Here is a 20,436-nt window from a genome sequence, read left to right as displayed (position 1 = left end):
GGGGGGGGGGGAAGGGCAGCAATGTTGCGGCTCGAGATAAGCTTCTGCCATCTAAACCACTACGCTCCTGTCCGTAAGTTTTTTTTTTTTTAATGGTGTTTAAGTTTACCCGTCCAAAGCTAAATTAGTCTTACAAGTACATGACCTGGAGCCAAAAAGACGCAACAATTTCTGATATGGACTTCTACGTCTTAAGCTACTCGAGAAAATGCAGGAGGCTAAATCAAAAAATAAACTTTGTTCTTACCTGGACGCAACAATTTCTGATATGGACTTCTACGTCTTAAGCTACACGAGAAAATGCAGGAGGCTAAATCAAAAAATAAACTTTGTTCTTACCTGGAAAGCGATATTCGCATTGTTGTGCATTCCAAACACTTCAGGTTCATCAGCGATGGGAAGACTGTCAATGTAATCTCTGTACTCCGGTAAACCGTCAAATCCGGGTGGGAAGTAGATACCTGATGATATCATACATGAAAGGGTATAATGGTCAGTCATCATGTAACATGAGAGAAGCTCAGCGTACCAAAGATTCGTTTTCAGATCTTATTATGATATATCTCATAACACCTAGGCCGTATGGCTTATGAATTGCCAGACGTAACTTCTTCACATCATCATAACATAATTCACGATCGGTGTTATGCTGTCTTGTAGTACCTGATTCAGAAAATTTGTACCCATCTTCCAATATTGCTGGCGCAAAGAATCTTCCGAGGATTGTGGTCAAACACCGTTGATCCCAAGCATCAGTGACTCGGCCTCCATAGGTTATCTGTGAATAAATCAAAGCCACCTTGTCAAGTTTCCATAACTACTGGTGGGCAAAAGGATGGATATAGTAATACTTGGCGTATTTAACCCTTAAACTCCCATGATTGACCCTAACAGAATTTATCCTTACAATATCATTACAGTGTCACTCATATAAGTGATGAGAATAAAGAAATTGTCTATTATGGGATTATTGGTTGATCTAATACCAAATTCTCCGAACAAACATCAAAAGAATTGTATGGCAGACAGTAGGGAGAATTACTAAAGAGATCTGGGAGAGAAAGGGTTAACTATTCTTAGATGAAGTGCGCTCTCTAAATCCATGGTATATTAAGACAACACGAACGAGGCGAACAAGCTAATAGCCACACTACGAAAGAGGCTTGTTGGCAAGCGAGTGCCATTTTGTAGTCAGGAAAGTGACGACGACAGCACGAGGAAAAGAGGAAAGGAAAAAAACGTCCTTCACTTCCCTTCCCGCCCCGCCCCTCCCCTCCCCTCCTCTCCCCTGTCCCTCTCCTTACTGATACTCTTCAAGCTGTTATGTACGAATTTCAGTCCACAAGCTATCTATCGAGATAAGTAATTAACACGTCACCTCTCCTGTGATAAAAGTAAGTGCATCCCATGGAATCTGTCCTTCTGCTAAGAACATCTTTAAATTGTCCAGCGCTGATTCACGATCAGAGTCGTTAAACTCATACTAGCGATGAAAGTTTTGACAATAAAAATTATCAAGTAGCGTAACAAACTAAACATGTACTTAAAGAATACTAGAAACACATATAAATGTGCTTCAAATACTAATATTCTACCACTGATATCTTTATCAAATTCACAAAAACAGAAACGAATAAAAAAAAAACACAAAGAAATTTGATACGTTAGCAACTTTTATGATTTAACATTTAAGACTTTAGATTCAAAAATCTGTAAGGAGTCTATCTCTTAATTTTCTTTTACGAAGAAAAACAGACTTGCAAAACTGAAAGAAGGCATCCAAACTGTTTCACATCTGAAGAGTCCCTTGTATAGTAGCGCTCATAAGGAACCTACAGTTTGTGTATCTCGAATGATATATCCCATTTTTGTGAGGATATTTGCATTAAAAACAGAAAAAAATCAATTCAAAATTCAGCATCCAGTCGCTTACTAGTTTAAGAGACGAATATAACACTAACCTTGATGTTCCAACCGAGTGGACCAAACTTCTTCCGTTCCTGAATGATGGCATGAAAGAAACAAATTCCAAACACCAGCTTCCGCCATGTTACGCCGAGAACTACGGGTTAAAAGAAATCGTATTTAAAGACAAGGCCACACATCACTCAGGAGAAAAAGACACAAGAAAGTCCTGTTAAGTAGCATGAAATTAACAGAGAACCTCTGAGTAGTTTACAACAGTGCAATTTGCGTGAAGTGATGTGAAACGGGCACAGCAAGGTTGACCAACTGAGTAAAATGTAACTGGCCAGCGCTGAGCCATTTAATTTTTGTCTGCGCAAATTCGAAGAATGAGCAGGATGGCTGATTACGTAGACTAAGAAATTATTGATTTTAACATACTTATTAAACACCTGAACTGGAGAAAAACACTTTATGCAGATCACAAGAAAGAACCTTTCAGCATTCATGTAAGCTACACCCAAACGTAAATATGCATATTTTCCACGCTGTCATCTACAAATTCATTTTGGTACTAAAAGGGAGGAATTTTTTTAACGATCAAGAGCTTCTAAAGTTAGTGATCATTGTCGTTATTCTCATGACCTTCATGTTTGATTCAGGGGTGATACTATCAGGAGAAATTAGGTGCTTGTCACCCTCAGCAGTAAAAGCTTAAAGGAGCTATGGTGTGTTTTAAAATGAAGATATAGTATATTAGTATATTAGTAGATTAGTATATTTGGTCAAAAGCAGTATTATTAAGATTTTTATTCAATAGTTTTTGATTAGTCACGTTATTCTGTCAGAAAAAAGTGTTGCGCGACAGTCTCAATAACGAAAAGATAGGAGGTAGCTCTTACTATGGTTTTCAAAAGAGTCAGAGCTGAGTTCTCCAAATGCTCTCTTAGCATTGGCTCTGAGTCCTTTTGGAGGCTCATTCGTCACTTTGACACTGTTTTGTAAAACCGTTACTGGAAAACTTTTTGTTGGCATGGAGCTCAAGAACAACCGGAAGTCCTCGTGCACTTCCGCTTCTGGTGACGATAGATTCTTTATAAGGGTTTCCATTGCCAACATCCAGGAGGCGGCGAGATGACAATTCTAGAAAAATGAAACGACAAGTATAATAAGAGAACAGAACAAATAAAAACTTCAAGCAAGACAAAACACACTTGCAGGAGAATTGTAGGGGGAGAACTTGGAAATAGAGTGAGCTTTTTTGGATCTGCTTTTGTTCTCAAAACCAGACCGAGACCAACTGATCAAGTCACGCCTGGTAAAAAAAACTCTTACCTGAAGGAAGATCCAGTCTCCTGTCTTGGTTGCATTAGCGATCATTTTCTCTGCTACGGGCCCTTGTCCTTGACCCAACGAGATCGCCTGTATCCTAGATAGAAAGTGCACAAATATGTTTATTAATAGTAGAGGCTAACCTTGTAAAACCCTTTTGTGTCATCCCTTAGAGATCATTCATAGTCAGTCACTTGTAAACCATTTGAATTGCTGAAGCAATAAACCGGAACAGATGTACAAATATGCCGTAACGAAGCAATTCGATTTTACCTCTCGCTGTAACTCATGTCTCTGGCGAATCTGAGGAAGGCGTTCATTGGATCGGAGCCAGTGGAAAGAATGAATATGAGAGGCGTGGTTGGCCCTACGTCAGAATATAGAGTATTAAGGTCTATGGACGGACTCTCCACAAATGTCTTGCCCAGGTTCTCACAAACGAAATCCACGGCAGCAAACACCACCTGCGGAATAATGAAACACAATGTGAAAAGTTGTCATTAAAACTAACTCTCCATGGCGCTGCCTCTCATCTTAGCAGCGAAAAACGAAATTTGTTGTTGACACGACACTCAACGAAGGAGGAGAATGCTGCAGACACCGTACATGTACATCTCCAACATTGAATAGTACATAGGAAAATTGACACTGATCAAGTTTAGGGATACCAAGAGAAAATAGTAAATTGCTATACATAATTTTAAACATGGTTTTCAGAGCATGCTTCTTCTATAAGCAATGTGGTAAAAGAAAAACCTTATCATGTGTAGCTGAAACACCCCACTTCCCCCTCAATGCTTTACTTTAAATGCGTTTCAAATTTTGCCGTCTACAATCTTGACAAGAGGGAACAGTAAAACGTTTCAACGATTTCAGGGTTGGATTTTTTTTCTGCAACACACACAAAAAAGACATTTACCTTCTCCTCCCTGAATGCTTTGATAAATACCAATTTTTGAAAACTCGAGAGGCGATCAACCAGACTGGATTGTTCTTCTGCCTCTTCAGTCGCCTCTGTACTTTCACTTGTTGCTGTTGATCTACCATCACTGTCCTCTTTACCCGCCGTTAATAGTGGAGAGTTTGCGCATGCCTGATACAGGGGAAAACGGGTATGACTGTTAAGACTTTATCTAGTGCAAATATATAGTATGTCCTGATTCAAGAACACATCTTCTTAAAAATTTTCAGTCGTAGAAGAACAATGATCCTTTCACCCTTTTCACCCTAACATCAGTATGCATATTCTCCATACTGTTCTCTATACATTTCCTACGGTGCTGACTGGGAGAATTTGTCGAACAATCAATAGCTTCTTTAGGTTAGTGATCATTTCCTTTATTCTTGCAACCTCGATAATTGATTCAGTGGTAATATTGTGAGGAGAAATTAGATGCTCGTTGCAGGGTCAGTGGGTAAATGGTTTGGTTAACAGATTGAAGAGTGGTAGTTGACGGCTTGATGGGTTTGTTTATTTAAGAGCCAGGAAGGTTATTTAACAACAAGTGTGAAGATAATTGAGCGTAATTATAAAACAGTGTTTACCTCAATCGAGCCAATCTTGACTATGACAGGTTTGCTGACTATTTCCTGTTTCAAGCCACCAAAGGCCGGTAGGGAATCCTAAAAGAAAGCAATTAAATAACAAAACAAAAAGAGAATTCAGCGTAAAGAGAAACAAACTGTTAAAAAAAGAAAAAGATAGATGGCCACGTGCTATAAAGATCTCGTCAATTTCATTGCAATGTTTACTGATTCAGAATAGCTATTTATTTTCAATCCTCACCGGTATATTAAGACCTGACCTAACTTAGCTTCATGGCTAAGTAAGTGAAAGCGCCACACCGGTATGACAGGAGGCTTATGGGCTCCAATTGGTTCAAGCCTCAATTTGTTTTGACAAAAGCCATGATTGTGTACATAACTCTTACGATTTCTTGTTAGCCAGAAGAAAACTTCATTTTCTTCACGTAAACTGTGGTAATTTTTTATTTCGTAACATGTTTTAGCCTGTTTGTTTGGGCGCTTCGAATAAGTTGAAACGGTGCTGAAGCCAGTTCTTGTAGTGGAGTCTAAAAGTATTCCAAACGCACCTCTAGATCACAGCAAGTGTTCCAGGTTTGTTCTGTTAGCCAGGCAATATCAGGCTTCGATGGACGTTCCTGTGATAAATGATACAAAAAAAAAACCAATTTGATTCAGAAATGCTGCGGGTGTTACGAGAACCTCTTTAACATGCCAGATGTGCAGGACCCGTACACACGTGTCCTTTGACAAGTGCCTATGACTGACTTACCTTGTCTAAGCTTCCACTCCCTCTGAGGAAAAAATTCCATTCGTCGTCTGATATGTCTTCTCTTTGACGCATGATCTCACCGCACAACATGAACGAGAACACAAGCTTGTCTTTTTCAAACAAACCCCTGAAATACAAGGGCACGCCGGCCAAAAAAAAACACATATCAGACATTAATATTTCAGCTTAAACTATAAAAGCAACCTAGCAAAGACTATGTTAAAGTCTTTAAGGATGTTAAGGATGTATTAATTGGTGTAAAGCCATGGGAGCAGGGGTGGGTGTTTAGTCCCTTTAATCGTATAAGGGGCATGCATTGAAAGCTAGTTACTAAGACCCACAAAAACTGCAAATTTTCTGCGTAAACGATTGAAAATAAATCAAACGTGCGGCGCTCTTCTTTTAACACAAAGCAGGAATTTGACAGTAATCAGACAAAGACACCGCATAACCGCGAAAGAGGTCGAGGGTTCAAACCCCAGTATGGAGCAACTGACCCATTCTGACTGAAAACCTCAGAGACCTTTGATTGCTTCCAATAGCGGACTCCGACCACAGTCAGGTGATCTCTTCGGTTCTCTAACTCAGAGAGCAATGAGACAGCTATAACCTTATGTTGGTCTTGGCGGGAGACTGACAACCTACTTTTAGGAACTTTTTTATCAAATGACGCATCCATTCATATCAACTTTCATAATGAGTAGCATTCTCACCGTGCGACGTTAGTGTAAACAGAACTAGTGCAATTGGCGAGCAGAATTTGAAGTCGCTTGTCCAAGTCATCTGTCTTCTCGCTGTTCTCGATACAAGTGTTGAACAGCTTTAAGATAAATAAACAAATAAATAGAATAAATTTCTTCAATCAAAGTCAAAATGGCACAACTGTTACTCGTATGCTTAAAAACGAGGCGCACATCACACCTGCTTAAAGTACTTGAGGGAGTATTGGTACATAGTGTCCACCTCGGCCATGCTCGCTACCACAAAGTACATGACAGAGCCGCGTGTAGCCACAGGGCGGTACTTCTCACGCGCTAATGTTATCTTCTCCTCAGTCGTCTCGGCCTCTTTCAGCCGAGTGCTAATCACACCAGAAGTGACCTAGTGATAAGGCAAAAAGGATGTCATAAATAACCTGTCAAACTGTCTAATAATGATCGTTGGAGGTGATGTACTCGTGTGCTCTCACCTTGGATTCATTGAGAGTGTTGATAAGCACTTCGTCATCAAGAATATTTCCTTCAGAGTGAAACAAAAGTTTAAGGATTCTGTCCTCGATGGCCTTAAGTTGGTTTTTGTCGGAGTTTATTCGTACAATAAGCTGATTTCTCTGATCTTCCAGATCTGGTCTTTCCAGACGAACAACATCACTGCAAAGGAAATTTGCGGAAATCAGCTTCGAGTAACACTCATACCATGAAAGTTCAATTTCGCTTTATGTCAAAATCAAACATTCAGCCCGAGAAATTCCAGCAATTACAAGTCAGAATACCTGAGCAGCTGATCTTCAAGGCCTGACTTAGTAACAGTGAAGTTAATAATGGTCACTTTGATGCACACTTCAGGTAGATAATGAGGATTGGCCAGTTTAGTTGTCATATAAAACCTGACGTCAAAAAAACAGATAACAATTAATGTGTGACGTTTAACAATTTTTTATCACATTTATCCAATGTTGTTGAGCTTATTTTTGTGGAATGAAAAAGGTTTTTTAACTCCCTGAAAGTGAAAAATGTAAAGTTTAACGATGATAGCTATTGTAACAGAAGCCAAAAAACTATTCTCCAATATTTTAGTTAAATGTAAAGTAACAAATGAGTAACATACTTGAAGTTCTTGTCATAGTCAATATCACTATCACCCAGACGGATCAACAGACGTCCACCCTACACGAGAAAAGAAAATCTGCATCACAAAAGAAAACAATGAAGATGACAAAAGACAACCATAACACTATGTCTACATCACGACTGGTTGTGGCAGTCAAGACAACATTTTTTCAATTTACCTGTGTAAAAGTCTGTTTCAATAAGATTGGTTCCAGAGCAGGGTCCAGTGTCTCGCCGACTTCCTCGAGTAACACAGGCATCCCAATACGGATACAGTTCTCAAGGGTACGCAAGAAGTTCTGGTCGGTAAGCTTGATCACTTTAAGACCATTCTTGGCTTCTTTTGCTCGGATCCAACGGTTGGCCTACACAGTTCGTCAAAAAACAAAAAACATACTTGTCCTTATCGTTTTGACTCCAATAATCTGTCTGTCTGTCTACTCTGTGTTTGTCTGTCCAAGTCTGTCTGTCTGTCTGAATCAGTCTGTCCGTGCCTGTTTGACTGAGTCAGTCTGTCTGTCTAAGTGTCTACCTGTCTATCTGTCTGTCTATCTGTCGGTCTATCAGTCTGTCTGTCTGTCTCTCTTTCTGTCTGTCTGACTTACTGACTGATTTCTCTTCGCTCGCTAGCTTATTTATTTGTTTGTGGTTCTGTAAATCTTACTGAAACTAACCTGATCCTGGGGATCGATCATTAAAGGCCATCGCCGGCCCCTGGTCACCAAAATGGCGTTCTCGATTGACACCTACAGGAAAAATAATTTACAAAAGCTGACAAATTAGCTATTAAGTTAAAAAAAACAAGAATGTAAGAAAAAAATTTCTCTGTTTCTTCGACAACAAAAAAAGTGTGAAATGCAAAAAAAATGTTGCGAGCTTTTTTTTAAGCAACACCTAAGGGGAAAAATCTGAATTGGGGCGTGTATCACGACTTACTTTCGGAAGCCTATCCCAACTTACCGAATCCCTCGGAAGCCCATCTGCATTCCACTGTCTTATTTCAAAAGGATCGGCCAGCACATTGATGAGACTAAAGTCATCTGATACAGGAATTTCCAATTCTTTACAGCGTTGGATCCAAGATGAGATCAGCTCCTGGCGGTAGAGACTTGTAAACGCACCAAAGTAAGCCACACAAGCTGCTGCCACGAAAACATTTCCGACCACGTTACCAATCTCTAATTCAAATGCCTGACATTTGAAAAGGGAAGTAAGCATTAAATTTCGCTCAGTAATGTTCAGACAAATCTACCCTTCTCCCCACCCCTCTCTCAGAGGAGTTCACCTCCCTGCGAGCGATTCTCCAAAGAACAAACCAGATTATGAAAGAGTGTACTGAGTTCGAAAGTAAAATATAACGCTGTTCGAACTTTGTGAAACAGGGATGTGCCTTACTACAGACAAACCGTTAAATGAAAACATTCTGATTATCTATTGATGACATACCGCCACATTCTCTGTCCAGCGTCCCTGTTCATCTCCCAGGGCTGTTGTCAGCTTGGATGCCCTCTTCAAACGAGCCGCAGTTTGTGCGATGTTCTTTGTCAGCGTTTCCTTCTCAGCAATACTATTGTCATAGGCTGCTTGAAGCTCTGCAATCTTTGGTTGGAAATATGTAAGTATTAATAATCGAATGGAGCATACTTATTCAAAATATTGTCTTTGAGCGGCTTGTTTTGTGTACAATCAGTATCTGAAAGTCGCCCGACTCTTATCAATTAAATTAAATTTTATGTTGGGCAGGTCTCATTCGATGCTAATCGAAGCAGCGACTATTGACGCAGTTCTTAGATATTTTTGTTTACAAAAATTATAGTCCAAATCACCACTGTAATTTTTATTAGACTCAAACTTTAAAGGAAATAAGATGGTCTGAGCAGAATAGCAGTTTTCAAAACCACGAAATGCTCCGATTACGCCGATCACACATTTTGTTCATGGAATTTTTTCGCCTATTCAGCTACCTTAAAAAGAATCTCACTCAACAATTTTTTTTCCGTCCAGGTCCTGAAATTCAGTTGGCAAACTTCAGCCCTTTTTTAAGAATGCAAGACTTAGCAAGAGCCCTACATCTCACTCTTAAATGTGTATTTGATGCTCAAATTTAAGGAGAAATTGACAGAAAATGAAAAGCAAGAACCACCACAATCGTCAACCACAAATAATCTGAAGAGAGAATCTTTGTCTCGCACCCTATCGTTTTATATACGGGTACCTTTTCTTCCACCGCCGCCAGGCTATCTTGTTTTTCTTTTAATGTCGCCATAACAGCATCTAATTCCACTTGTGCAGCAGCAAGTCTGAAGAAAGGCAACATGTGATTAAGGACGGCTCAAGGGTTGGTGTTTATTTATGCTCGTTAAAATGACTGTACTTCCAACAGCCACGTTGATCAATGACCAAACGCGCTAAAATTATTGACTGTCACAACATTAGTTGATAATCAAATTTGGAGTCGAATGATACAGACTTACGTTTGGAATATAACACTGGGAATGACATTCAGTTTTAATTATTAATACATACCTCTTTTTCTTTGGCTCCACCGTACGGAACACCCGAGCATACAAATCCATAGCGCGTACCCACATCACCATGGACCGGCAAGCCTGAGGAAATAAAGTCCGTTGCACTGATTATTAAGAACTAAAACAATCACCGCTACATGTACCCGGCTATCCGAGATAACCTTGATCAACTACTGACTTTGAACCCTCTTACCAAACAAAAATCTGGCAAATGTCCTACGAAAAAGCCTTGTAAAACGTTAGAAAAGCACGTGCGTAACTTTTCTGATACGAAGTTCCTTTACTCCCTCTCCCTCAAGTTGAATTAAAGGAGGCTCTAAAGGGTTTTTGACCGCGCGAGATCTAGATGCAAACATAGCGCGAGCTTTAATAATATCAACAAGCGAAACAAACGTTGCGGCTCGAGACGATCGCACGACTTTTATCCAAAAGGTTTATTAAAACAGTATAAAACTACGTAGTGTTCATGTATTGAACTCTGGGTTTTTCCAGCAACTATACCCATAATATCTATAGGCCTTCTACACCTGAAAAAGAGGTCAACAGAAAAGAAAACACGGGGGGAAAAGATTGCTAACTGGCGACAGACTCAAAAGCTTTACGGTTTTTATCGTCTACAAGCAACATCTTTTTCCGGCTGTTTCAGTCACTGGATTTTTTTATTAAGACAATTATTCGCCGCAAAGACGGACTAATTATTGATATTTGGCTGATTAACACACCTTCGAAACTTTCTCCACATTTTCTGGCGTGAACTTTGGGTTGTCGATGTATTTTTTCAGTTTCTTCAGAGTAGAGTCAGGGATATTGTCCTAGGAAAAAAACAAGCAGGGGTATATAATTCCTATATACAATTTGTTACAAATTCAAGTTCCTGCACAAATAGGGGAGCAGAACGTCATAAAAAGAATAGTTTAAAAGAATCAAAATTTTGCAAAGAAAAAACGAGGTGAAATCTTAATCGGATGGTAGGCACATATTTCTAAGCACACGAATACCAAGTAGATGTTGCATCACACATCTTAAACAATTAATCAGTAGTTTGTGGCGATTTGTAAAGCTTGGAAATACCTTACTAAACTAGCTAATGTGCTGATGAAACACTCTGAGTAATAATAAATATTTAATTTGAAAAGAGTTACTTAGATATGAAGTATTCAGTACCTTATTATATTCCATAAGCCTGGTCAAAAACTTGGCGTCACCCAGCAGAGATTTTGCCGCTGCCCAGTCGGGCCTAAGGAGTACATTATTAAATGATCAACAAAATATCAAACGATGAAAAGCAACATTCCTATGAAAACATTCCACGAAAATCAATACGTTCCACTCAGATTCTTCAACACATTATGTCTTCGGAACGAGGAATGAAAATTTTTGCTCTAATGCCCAATTGCAAGTTAGTAATGTAGATTTCTACATCGAGCAAAGGAATGAGCCTGAAAAATTCGGATCAATATCAGTATCTAGGCAACTGCCCACCTACCCCTCCCCTAACCCAACATTAACCCTAACTTGTTATCAATAGACTGTTGTTGGGTTAGGGGAAGGGTAGGTGGGCAGTTGCCCAGATACTGATATTGATCCAAAAATTCAAGCTTCAACAGGAATTGAACCCACGCCTCCCTTCCAGATACTATAGTTGGGTGCTACTACCAACTGAGAAACGAAGCCACATTCCCCTTAGGAATTGAATAGTATCACAAAAACTCGCGTCTCTCCTACATAGGATGACTAATGCTGGCACGAATGCAGCTTGACAAAATTTGCAAATTCGGAAAAAAGGCCTTTGATTAATAATAACATCTATCAAAGACACCTCCGGTTGTTTTGCTAAAATGAACATCTTCTACAAACAGAATCAACTTACTTTGAGTTCAACAGAATACAGATGGACTCCATAACAGTCATGACGAGCTCAGGGGGACTGGTGAACACACGTAACTCAGATATATCAGACTTGTCCAAAGAGTCAAGGGCCTAAAAGTGACAGAGATAATCAGTTACCTTCAAACTTCAATGAGCTTGCAGCTTTTTATCAGCATAGCCAGAACAGGAAGCAAATAGAACTTAAATGGGCTTACGAGCAGTAAGGCTCAAACTGCAGGAATTTATTCCCACAGTAGTCGCAAGAAGCAACAATGCGTGGTGATATTTTCCACTGAACGAGCTACAAGTCCATTTCATTATTGTCAGTGAAGCACACCGACCTAAAAACCAGCAGTGCAATACTGTATCATTAATTTCATTATTTACAAAGCTTCAATTCTGCTTAACCTGGGGGCTAGTCTAGAAATATACCTTGTTAGCGGCGTCCAGAGCAGGTAAAGCCTCGTCCAAGTCTTTCTGAGCTTCCGCTGCAATAGCTTGGGTTTCATCTGCCTTTCCTTTGGCTACTTCCTCTTCCGCTGAAACGACTTTTCTCACCTGAAGAAGTGAATGGAAATTCTCCAATTGTCTAATTGGTAATAATAAAATAAAAACTTATTTGAAAGATACTCTAAGCCTTTTAATGGTTAAGTTAAAGAAGGGAAATTTTTCAGGTGTTTATCAAAATACCATGGAGAGGAAATAAGGCAAAACTACCTAGAGATGCTCACAAACAAAATTGAGGTGTTCATAAATTGTGATGTCAGCATATTCTCAAATCCAAGAGCGGGCCATCATAATAAGCGCGAGGACAAAGGAACACAGCTTAAACATAAAGGTAGAGAACACATTCGTTTTTAATCTGACACAGACCTTGTCGGCTTCCTCTTGATCAGTCTGTAGTTTGTCCATCAGCTTTTCTACATCGAGTGATTTTTGTTTTAACTGCGGTTCTAAAGCCACTAACTCGACCTGCATGTTATCTACCAAGTCGTTAGTTTCTAGAAGCTTCTTCAAGCCATTCTTCACGCGGTCACGTGCACCAATCAGCTGTCTGGAAAATACATGAGTGATACAGTGAGTGAAAACACGACAGAGTGGTAGCTCTCAAACCTCTTCACTGATGCGAACAGAAAATGCGGGCGAGTAGCATCACTAATCCCCCCCAGCATGAGATGCTAGTCCATGGTAAGGTTAGACCCCCCCCCCCCCCCCCCTGGCATTTCATCAGGCTTCCGTGACAATTCGCCTAGACCCATGTATGCCCCTGGGTCGAGAAAGGCATGGGGAGAGCAAAGTGTTTTGCCAAAGAACACATCGCTTTGAATTAGTCAGATCTCAAATCCCGACGTCCAGAGCGCTAGCAATTAAGCCACCGTGTCTCCCAAAATAAAAAAGACTTTGATCTTCTTAGGAGGAAGGTCGAGAGTAGTCGGTGATGTTCGCTATATTTTGGTCATCAAGAATAGTAAAAATATCATACCTTCGTTTGTCATCTAACATGGACAGGTACAGGTTTATAAGCTCAAGGTAACTGGTTGGGGTTGTGTAATATCGACGACGCAGTTCGGCGTAAAACCTGTCCGCCATAGAGCTAACACTGGTGTGAATTTCAACACACATTTCGGCAACTCTCTCCTACCATAGAAAATAAAGAAACAGTGTCAAAAGCAACTAAAAAGGTAGAGAAGTCCAAGAGCCAACAACTGGAAAGGCCTCAAGGGTCTCTAGGGACGGTTTGTCTTAACATCGCCAAAATGCTAAGCAAGGCCTTTTCTTGATGACAAAACAACAGTTTTGGCGAGCAGTTGACCTTAAAAAATTGAAGGTGAACAAAATGTAGGACGTTCTGACCTTAACATCTCCTGCTCCCAAGTCCACTTCTTCGAAAAAGTTCTTGGAGACAGACAATAAAGCCTCCCTGCCAAAACGAAAGGTGTTTCAAAACGGTCAGCCAGAGATGACACAACACAAATCAGTCGCCTTTTCAATGGCTTTCAAAACAAATCCATAAAATTTCGGCGATTAGTGATGGCAATAGGACTAATGGGATTAAAATGCAGGGATTAATCTCCAGACTAAAGCATTTGTTATGGGTGCAACTTAGACTATAAGGTGATATCTGCATTAGGGTTATTTTGGTGATAGATGCTTAAGTTATCCGAAAGTACGCTAGCCGGACTGAGAGCATGTCTATGGTTAAAATTCACGTTTGTTCTATACCTAGACTTTCATTCAACAAAACGAGCGATGTGATTGATTGATTCTTGGTCACGTGCCCCTAATCAAATTCAAGTGCATCCCGACCGGGATACAATTGCGCAGTTGTTACCCGCGCGCCGAATACAACAGCACGTTTTTCCATATGATTGTCTAAGGGAAAGTCTAAATGTATAACAAAGCACTTAATGTATGGTCCCTCGGGAAACTATTTAGTTTTGTTGCAGTGAACTGACCTTGGCCACTCGGTAAACCAGTCAATAGTACAACAATTAACCAGGGATGGGAACATACGGCAGCGAGTACGGAATGCATCTCCCACAGGACTCATGCACAGTACCACATGAAGGTTATTCCGAACACGGCTGATGAAGTGATTGAACACGGCATCCCTGACATTGAAGAAAACGACAAGAAATTGAAAACCCTACATATCAATAAAACACAGCCATAGATATTAATGGCAAATTGTAGTGAGCTGTGAGGTTCAACATCAGAACCAATACTCACCTGTCGCCTTCAGGAACACCAGCGTCCTTCGCATGCGGTCGGGTTCCATTCAGCACTTGTTCATACTCTTCCGCTTCAAACAGGTTTGGAACCTGATGACAAACACAATGCAGACTGCTATTTTATCCACGTTGGTGCACTAACACATTTTGACAATTTCAAAAAACCAAATTCAGGGAAGCAAGGAGTACTTGATGGAACGGTCCAACTTTCAATTCATCAATTCCTTTTTATATTTTTGCCTAGCCCGTGGAACTTAGAAGCAAGCCCAAAAAAACAGAAACATTCTTGAAAAGTCATTGGATAACGAAGGAAGAAAACAGTAGTCGTATAAACTAGTATTTATTCATAAAACATTATCAGTACCTCGCCAGAGTTCAAGATGTTATTGATGTCTTCCAGAAACTCCTCAACAACGATCTGCATATAATTTAAATTGAAATAAAGATTTAATAATATGACCCTCATTCTAGGGCACTTGCTATCGTTTAATGTTTCACTTTAAGAGTAATACCACAAGTCTTTTTACAGCACCAAAGTGATCGTCTTAAAAAAAAACCCTGGTGTTGAATGTCCCTCAAAAAAATGGCTTTGCATTATTAAAAAACTAGCGCCAATCTCTGAACAATCGAAAGCAAAACTTAAACCAATCGAGACTTGAGTACGCGTCCTTTCCTGTGGTTCAGGCATTTTCATTGTCTTTCGTTGGCTCCTTAACCCCTTAACTCCCAGATCAAACTTTTAATTCTCCTTACGGTCAACCATTACAATTCTTATAATGTTAGTACAGAGAATTTAGTATTGAATCAACCAATTATCCCCAAATTGATAATTTTCTTTATTCTCGTCACTTATCTGGTTGACATTGTATATATATTGTAAGGAGAAATTTTGTCTTGGTCACTCATGGGAGTTAAAAGGTTAAGAAATTTTCCAATTTTTTTAATTTACAACCGCACTTACTTAGTTACAGCTCTCCGAGTGGCACTCAAAATGTGCACACATTAATAACCTTGACATTCAACAGACGTAGGTACCTGAGTATCAGTGAATAAGAAAACTGTGTTTTTTCCTTCCACTCCAGCTGACGTGTACAGTTTCTTAAGATCTTCCCGGAAAGAGGAGTAGTCGTAGCCACGAGTCAGCTCGATTTGAAAGCAAAGGTAGCCAGACATATGACATGCCAACCTAAAGTAAAACGCCAGAAAATTAACTATTTTTCAAATCTGTTCATCCAAATATTATGATTAGCCATCACGACCTAGATAAAACTTTTTTTGTGATGAATCGATCGCAACATTTTGACTTTAAAAAATTCCCGCATTGTGAATTGTGGAGAAGTTTTAAGAGAATGATTACGAGGCAAGTTACCTGGTAAGACTCTGTTTTCCTGTTCCTCCTACACCAACAAGCAGAGCATTCCCGCGAGGCTGGCGAACCATTCGGGCGATTCTACAAAAAACAAACAAACTCTCGCTCAGATAAACCCGTCGATTGCTAGGAAGGAGCTTTTAAAAAGCTTCACAGACAGTGTATGCACTAAAAACTGACCTTGACACGTGTTCTATGGCATCCATAAAGAACACAAGCTTCATTTCTTTGGAAGAGTTCATATTGTAGTCATCAAGATACTAAATAAAGAGACGATCAGATCAGTTTCCTCAAAAAACGGAAAGTCAGAGATTGTCTAAAAGAGCTAAGTCATATCTTGAGCCATTTCTATGACTACCCCTCAACTTAAAACAGACATCAAGGCATTACTTCGGTAAGATAGAGAAACACAAGATGTAACAATAAGCTGAGAAGACAGATAGATACTTAGGATGATGATTCAAAGAATGGCAAGAGACTCACTTAACAAATTTAGCATCAAGACGTTGTGGTTGCTGTTATTATACGTGCACGAGAAGTAAATCTTTAAGATTCACCTTTTTGACCACAATCATTGCTAAAGGTTACCAAGAACATCAAAGAAAGATATGGGTGAACTTACATCAGCCAGAAGATTTTTCACTTTTGAGATATCAGCCAGCTCTTCGTAGATTCGGTCAGAGGGGTCTGCACCCATCTTCATAAAGTCTCCAAACAGAATAGGGGCCGTCTCAAATTTTTCAGCTTGTACATTCTGGTTACAGCATAAAAAGACACAAAAACATTATGTTATTGAAAATTGAAAAGGCGTGTATTGTTTGCAGTTTATTATTTTTAAACTGCAGGACTGAAAACGATGGATTAATGTTTAAGGCGCTAGACTCTAAACCGTGAGATCTTGGTTTTTAGTTCTGGCCGAGTAATTTTGATATGTCCTTAAGAAAGACACTTTATTCCCACAATGCCTATCTCCACCTGGGAGTTAAAATGAGACTATAAAACTGCTGGAGAGACCATGCGAATTGCTGGGGGTAGCCTTTTAATGGACCAACAGCCATCCATATGGTATGAAAATTGGGAATAGAACCGGCGTAGGTCGCTCAACTCCCGAGCAGAATTCACTTTACGCTTTCTCTTTACAGTTACGAGCTCCAAAACTGTAATTTGGTATAAAAAAGGATGATTTTTCTTATCATAGGTTGCTAAAACTGGTTGGCTGTAGACAACATATTGTTCATACTTAGAAATATACCTGCGAGAAGTGTTTCTGTGCCATTTCAGACATAATGGCGTTAAAATAACGTTTGTCTTCTTTGTTAATGAGACGATCGTGAAAGACTCTTTGTGCCTCGTGACAGAACAGGCGAAAAATCTGTCCAGCGTCTCGAATAACTCCAGGATCTGCCTGAAGTACACCTGAGAAGAAATGATAAAGGATAGATTAGCACAAAACGTATTATAAAAATCTTTGAAATGATTACCAAAGTCACTCAAGTTAAAATGTTCGGAATTGCTCATGTAACTGAAATGGTAGATTGATTTTTAATGTGTCAAAGCCATGTAACCGTATTATGACTGGCAGACCAACCTTGAATGCATTTGGACAAATCTCTCAAGTTGAACACATAGTGAGATTTAGCAGGAGTCGGTAACAGATCTGTACTCATACGAACATAGATCTCAACACTAAAAGAGAGCAAACATGGACAAAATTAAGAAACAAAATATCATGCGACTGCAAGTAACGGCATCAACAGGTGGATCATCAGTCTTAGGGTTTTATTCTGTAACAGTCATGCTACAATATTTTGACAAACGTTTCCTAAGTTCAACAGTAACTTAAGTATAAATAAAACTTCGCGATAAAGGCTCGTTGAGTTGAAAAGAAACACCAAAAGGGAAGCTCAAAACCAATAAAGAATACGAGTTTTAAAGGATCGACACAAATAACAAACAATGAATTAACCCTTGTATTCCCAAGACCTCATAAGTGATTCTCCTTACTGTCTGCCATACAATTCTTATGATGTTAGCTCAGAGAATTTCGTTTTGGATCAACTAAAAATCCCCTAATTGACATTTTTTCTTTCTTCTTCTCACTTGTCTGTTTGATATTATATGGATACTACGAAGAGAAATTCTGTCTTGGTCACTTGTGAGAGGTGAAGGATTAAGAACCGAAACACAGAAACTGGAGACTACTGTTCATGAATAACCTTTTTTTTTAAAGGAAAATAAGAAAGTAAACAAAACTTATACCTCGCCCCAACAATCGCATCTGCACATCCCCTGACATCTTGAGGAAAGTCAACTAAAAAGCCGCTAACAATGGACTGAAAAAAGGAATGAAATGAATATTTGTCGATAATAATTTCAATAAAGGAAATTAATTTAGTCCAAAGATTTGAACTAATTTGATTTCCCTAACCTTGAAGATATGTTTCAGAGTGTGCTCGGCAGACGACGGAATACTGAACATACTGAAGTGACGTAGGAAACGAGGCGTGACTGGATTTCTACCCCCGCCAGGGGGAGCACAGGCTGCACAGATGGTCATGTCCTGTCATAAAAATAATGGTTAAAATCTCCCACACCTGAATAAAAAAGTTAAGGACATAAGGTCTAGCGTAGCACAGACGTAGTGCACTTACATGAATTTCCTTCCAGAAAAGTTTCTCTCTGTCGTAAAATCCACGAAAATCCTTCAAAAGGAAATAAATTCACTTAATATACTAGTAGTCCTAAGTATTGATATATACCCCATTCACATTCCTAAACCGATGTTTGTCGACTTAAAATTTAGCACATTTGAAATTAAAAGTTAGTGAATACTTGAAACCAAAAGAAAATTCAGTTTTTCAATTCACTGTTTCTGATTTTCATTCGCAAAAAACCTGGTGTACCTAAAAATGTTTTGCTGGTTTGAATGGGGTATATATGGATATGAAATCTTTTCTAATAAAAAAACAAAAAAGATTCAGATATTCCACCCTTCTGAAAGAATTAGACTTTATCAAATAAATCCGAGGGTACCTGGTACTGCCTGAGTAACTCTATGGGAGGCTGGGCGCCATACGTGTCCAGCTTGGGCATGTTCAAGTCATCAACAAAAATGATCATTCTTTTTCCAGCCGGTGCACCTTTGAATATAAACAAAACCTTGTTTAAAAACCTCCTCATATGACTCTTTAAAGAAACAAGAGGATCGTGCAACTCACTATGACTTCCGATCACCGATCAAAAGTCACAGGATTCTATGTTACTTTCTTCAAATCAAATCTTCTCTTACACACATCATAAAAGTCTGTGATGTTTATTCAGTAATCAGTTTCTTGAATCATAGGTTTCAAATGGTATAAAGTTTTATCACGTCTAACTACATCAATGAATACAAACCTAAAATGTTTTTTCGTTTCTTTTCCAGTTTGACTTCAATCATTTCCTGAGTTCGTTGGCTGCTTGTCTGAGCAGAGAAGTTCATCATGATGGGAACATAGTTCGCCTTATCGCTTATGTCGGTCAGCAGTCCTTTCGCCACCACAGACTGTAAAATAATAAAAATTGAGTTCAGTTAGACGCCTTTTCTATTCGTCATCCTCAGTGATATTATGCGGTTAATGTCAAACTTCTGTCTAACTAATTTTGTCATAAAAATTTTTTCGTCGTGTCCAATATTGTGAAAATGAAAACAAATCGTTCATGCGATAGCCCGTACCACCTGACCCAGGCTCCTTTGTCAAGGAAAGAGCGAATAACTGGCAAAGGAACCAAAAAAGGAGCAAATTGTGGGAAGCTGAGGAGCAGTTTCTCCGCTTTGTTTGATTCCGGTTCCTAGATATCCTCGCTATCTCCAATCAAGGAACATGGATCGAGACGGCAATGTCAGATGGAACTCCACTATCTTACCTTGCCAACGCCTGTCGTACCAGTAAACATGACGGATCTATTTACAACAAGCAGCTTCTCCATCAGGAATCCATATCTGACCGTGTCCACAGTGGGCACTAGTAGATCAAAGTATGGAATCTCCGGGCTGTACTTGAATGATGGAATAATCTTCTCCCATGGTTCAAGACGGCGTGTGTCAAAATCCACAAAGTAACTGAACAGATCACCTGAACCTGGAAGCTGTGCAAAGGGAAAAAGCCATTGTGGGAAAACCATGGGAAGACTTGCAGAGAATTTCTGTTTTTTTGTTTTGTTGTTGTTGGCTTTTTTAAACGATTTACTTTATTTATCCCTTACCTAAACTACAGTCAAAATTGTCTCCGTGTCATAAAATAGTGAGAATAAACGGTAACTGACAGCCCGAAAAAAAAGCAACAACAATAACAACCTGAACAAGTTAAAGAGGCCTGGTTACCAGTAATTGAATAACTTTCCAGTTAATGATCGGTAGTGGAAATAAAGAGTTTACAACGTAAGGATATGAATGCGCTCAATAATATTAGTTAAATAAACGTTGGAAAAAGAATAAATTGCTTCAAGATAACTAAATAAAAACTATTGGTAAAATGGTGCTCTAATTTGCACTTGAGAGGGTTGACTGTAGTGGTTTTAGTTTGCGATCCAACAG

The 20,436-nt window shown here is 39.3% G+C and overlaps 1 protein-coding gene across 1 annotated transcript in view; it reads right to left on the bottom strand.

The window, feature by feature from the left end:
• LOC131794429 (dynein axonemal heavy chain 6) overlaps window positions 1-20,436 on the bottom strand; it is a 49,771-nt gene that overhangs the window by 3,729 nt on the left and 25,606 nt on the right. The window contains exons 44-87 of the mRNA XM_059111953.2: window positions 19,767-19,988; window positions 19,257-19,404; window positions 18,894-19,000; window positions 18,512-18,562; window positions 18,289-18,420; window positions 18,120-18,193; window positions 17,449-17,546; window positions 17,113-17,276; window positions 16,483-16,614; window positions 16,041-16,120; window positions 15,861-15,941; window positions 15,527-15,677; window positions 14,856-14,909; window positions 14,490-14,581; window positions 14,216-14,371; window positions 13,614-13,680; window positions 13,243-13,397; window positions 12,633-12,813; window positions 12,192-12,317; window positions 11,761-11,870; window positions 11,055-11,127; window positions 10,613-10,702; window positions 9,889-9,971; window positions 9,578-9,662; window positions 8,809-8,961; window positions 8,323-8,553; window positions 8,037-8,108; window positions 7,542-7,727; window positions 7,361-7,419; window positions 7,026-7,139; window positions 6,723-6,903; window positions 6,455-6,634; window positions 6,247-6,353; window positions 5,534-5,660; window positions 5,331-5,399; window positions 4,783-4,860; window positions 4,157-4,330; window positions 3,511-3,701; window positions 3,241-3,334; window positions 2,808-3,048; window positions 1,962-2,062; window positions 1,379-1,483; window positions 664-778; window positions 340-461 (exon numbers count right to left, since the gene is read on the bottom strand). Coding sequence (XP_058967936.2) covers window positions 340-461; window positions 664-778; window positions 1,379-1,483; window positions 1,962-2,062; window positions 2,808-3,048; window positions 3,241-3,334; window positions 3,511-3,701; window positions 4,157-4,330; window positions 4,783-4,860; window positions 5,331-5,399; window positions 5,534-5,660; window positions 6,247-6,353; window positions 6,455-6,634; window positions 6,723-6,903; window positions 7,026-7,139; window positions 7,361-7,419; window positions 7,542-7,727; window positions 8,037-8,108; window positions 8,323-8,553; window positions 8,809-8,961; window positions 9,578-9,662; window positions 9,889-9,971; window positions 10,613-10,702; window positions 11,055-11,127; window positions 11,761-11,870; window positions 12,192-12,317; window positions 12,633-12,813; window positions 13,243-13,397; window positions 13,614-13,680; window positions 14,216-14,371; window positions 14,490-14,581; window positions 14,856-14,909; window positions 15,527-15,677; window positions 15,861-15,941; window positions 16,041-16,120; window positions 16,483-16,614; window positions 17,113-17,276; window positions 17,449-17,546; window positions 18,120-18,193; window positions 18,289-18,420; window positions 18,512-18,562; window positions 18,894-19,000; window positions 19,257-19,404; window positions 19,767-19,988 — 5,412 coding nt within the window. The remainder of the gene's footprint in view (window positions 1-339; window positions 462-663; window positions 779-1,378; window positions 1,484-1,961; window positions 2,063-2,807; window positions 3,049-3,240; window positions 3,335-3,510; window positions 3,702-4,156; window positions 4,331-4,782; window positions 4,861-5,330; window positions 5,400-5,533; window positions 5,661-6,246; window positions 6,354-6,454; window positions 6,635-6,722; window positions 6,904-7,025; window positions 7,140-7,360; window positions 7,420-7,541; window positions 7,728-8,036; window positions 8,109-8,322; window positions 8,554-8,808; window positions 8,962-9,577; window positions 9,663-9,888; window positions 9,972-10,612; window positions 10,703-11,054; window positions 11,128-11,760; window positions 11,871-12,191; window positions 12,318-12,632; window positions 12,814-13,242; window positions 13,398-13,613; window positions 13,681-14,215; window positions 14,372-14,489; window positions 14,582-14,855; window positions 14,910-15,526; window positions 15,678-15,860; window positions 15,942-16,040; window positions 16,121-16,482; window positions 16,615-17,112; window positions 17,277-17,448; window positions 17,547-18,119; window positions 18,194-18,288; window positions 18,421-18,511; window positions 18,563-18,893; window positions 19,001-19,256; window positions 19,405-19,766; window positions 19,989-20,436) is intronic.

Source organism: Pocillopora verrucosa, chromosome 11 (genome assembly GCF_036669915.1).
Source record: "Pocillopora verrucosa isolate sample1 chromosome 11, ASM3666991v2, whole genome shotgun sequence".
In the NCBI taxonomy this organism is placed as follows: domain Eukaryota; kingdom Metazoa; phylum Cnidaria; class Anthozoa; order Scleractinia; family Pocilloporidae; genus Pocillopora; species Pocillopora verrucosa.
Note: the sequence above shows the minus strand (reverse complement) of the source record. Positions and strands in the feature narration are given on the sequence as shown.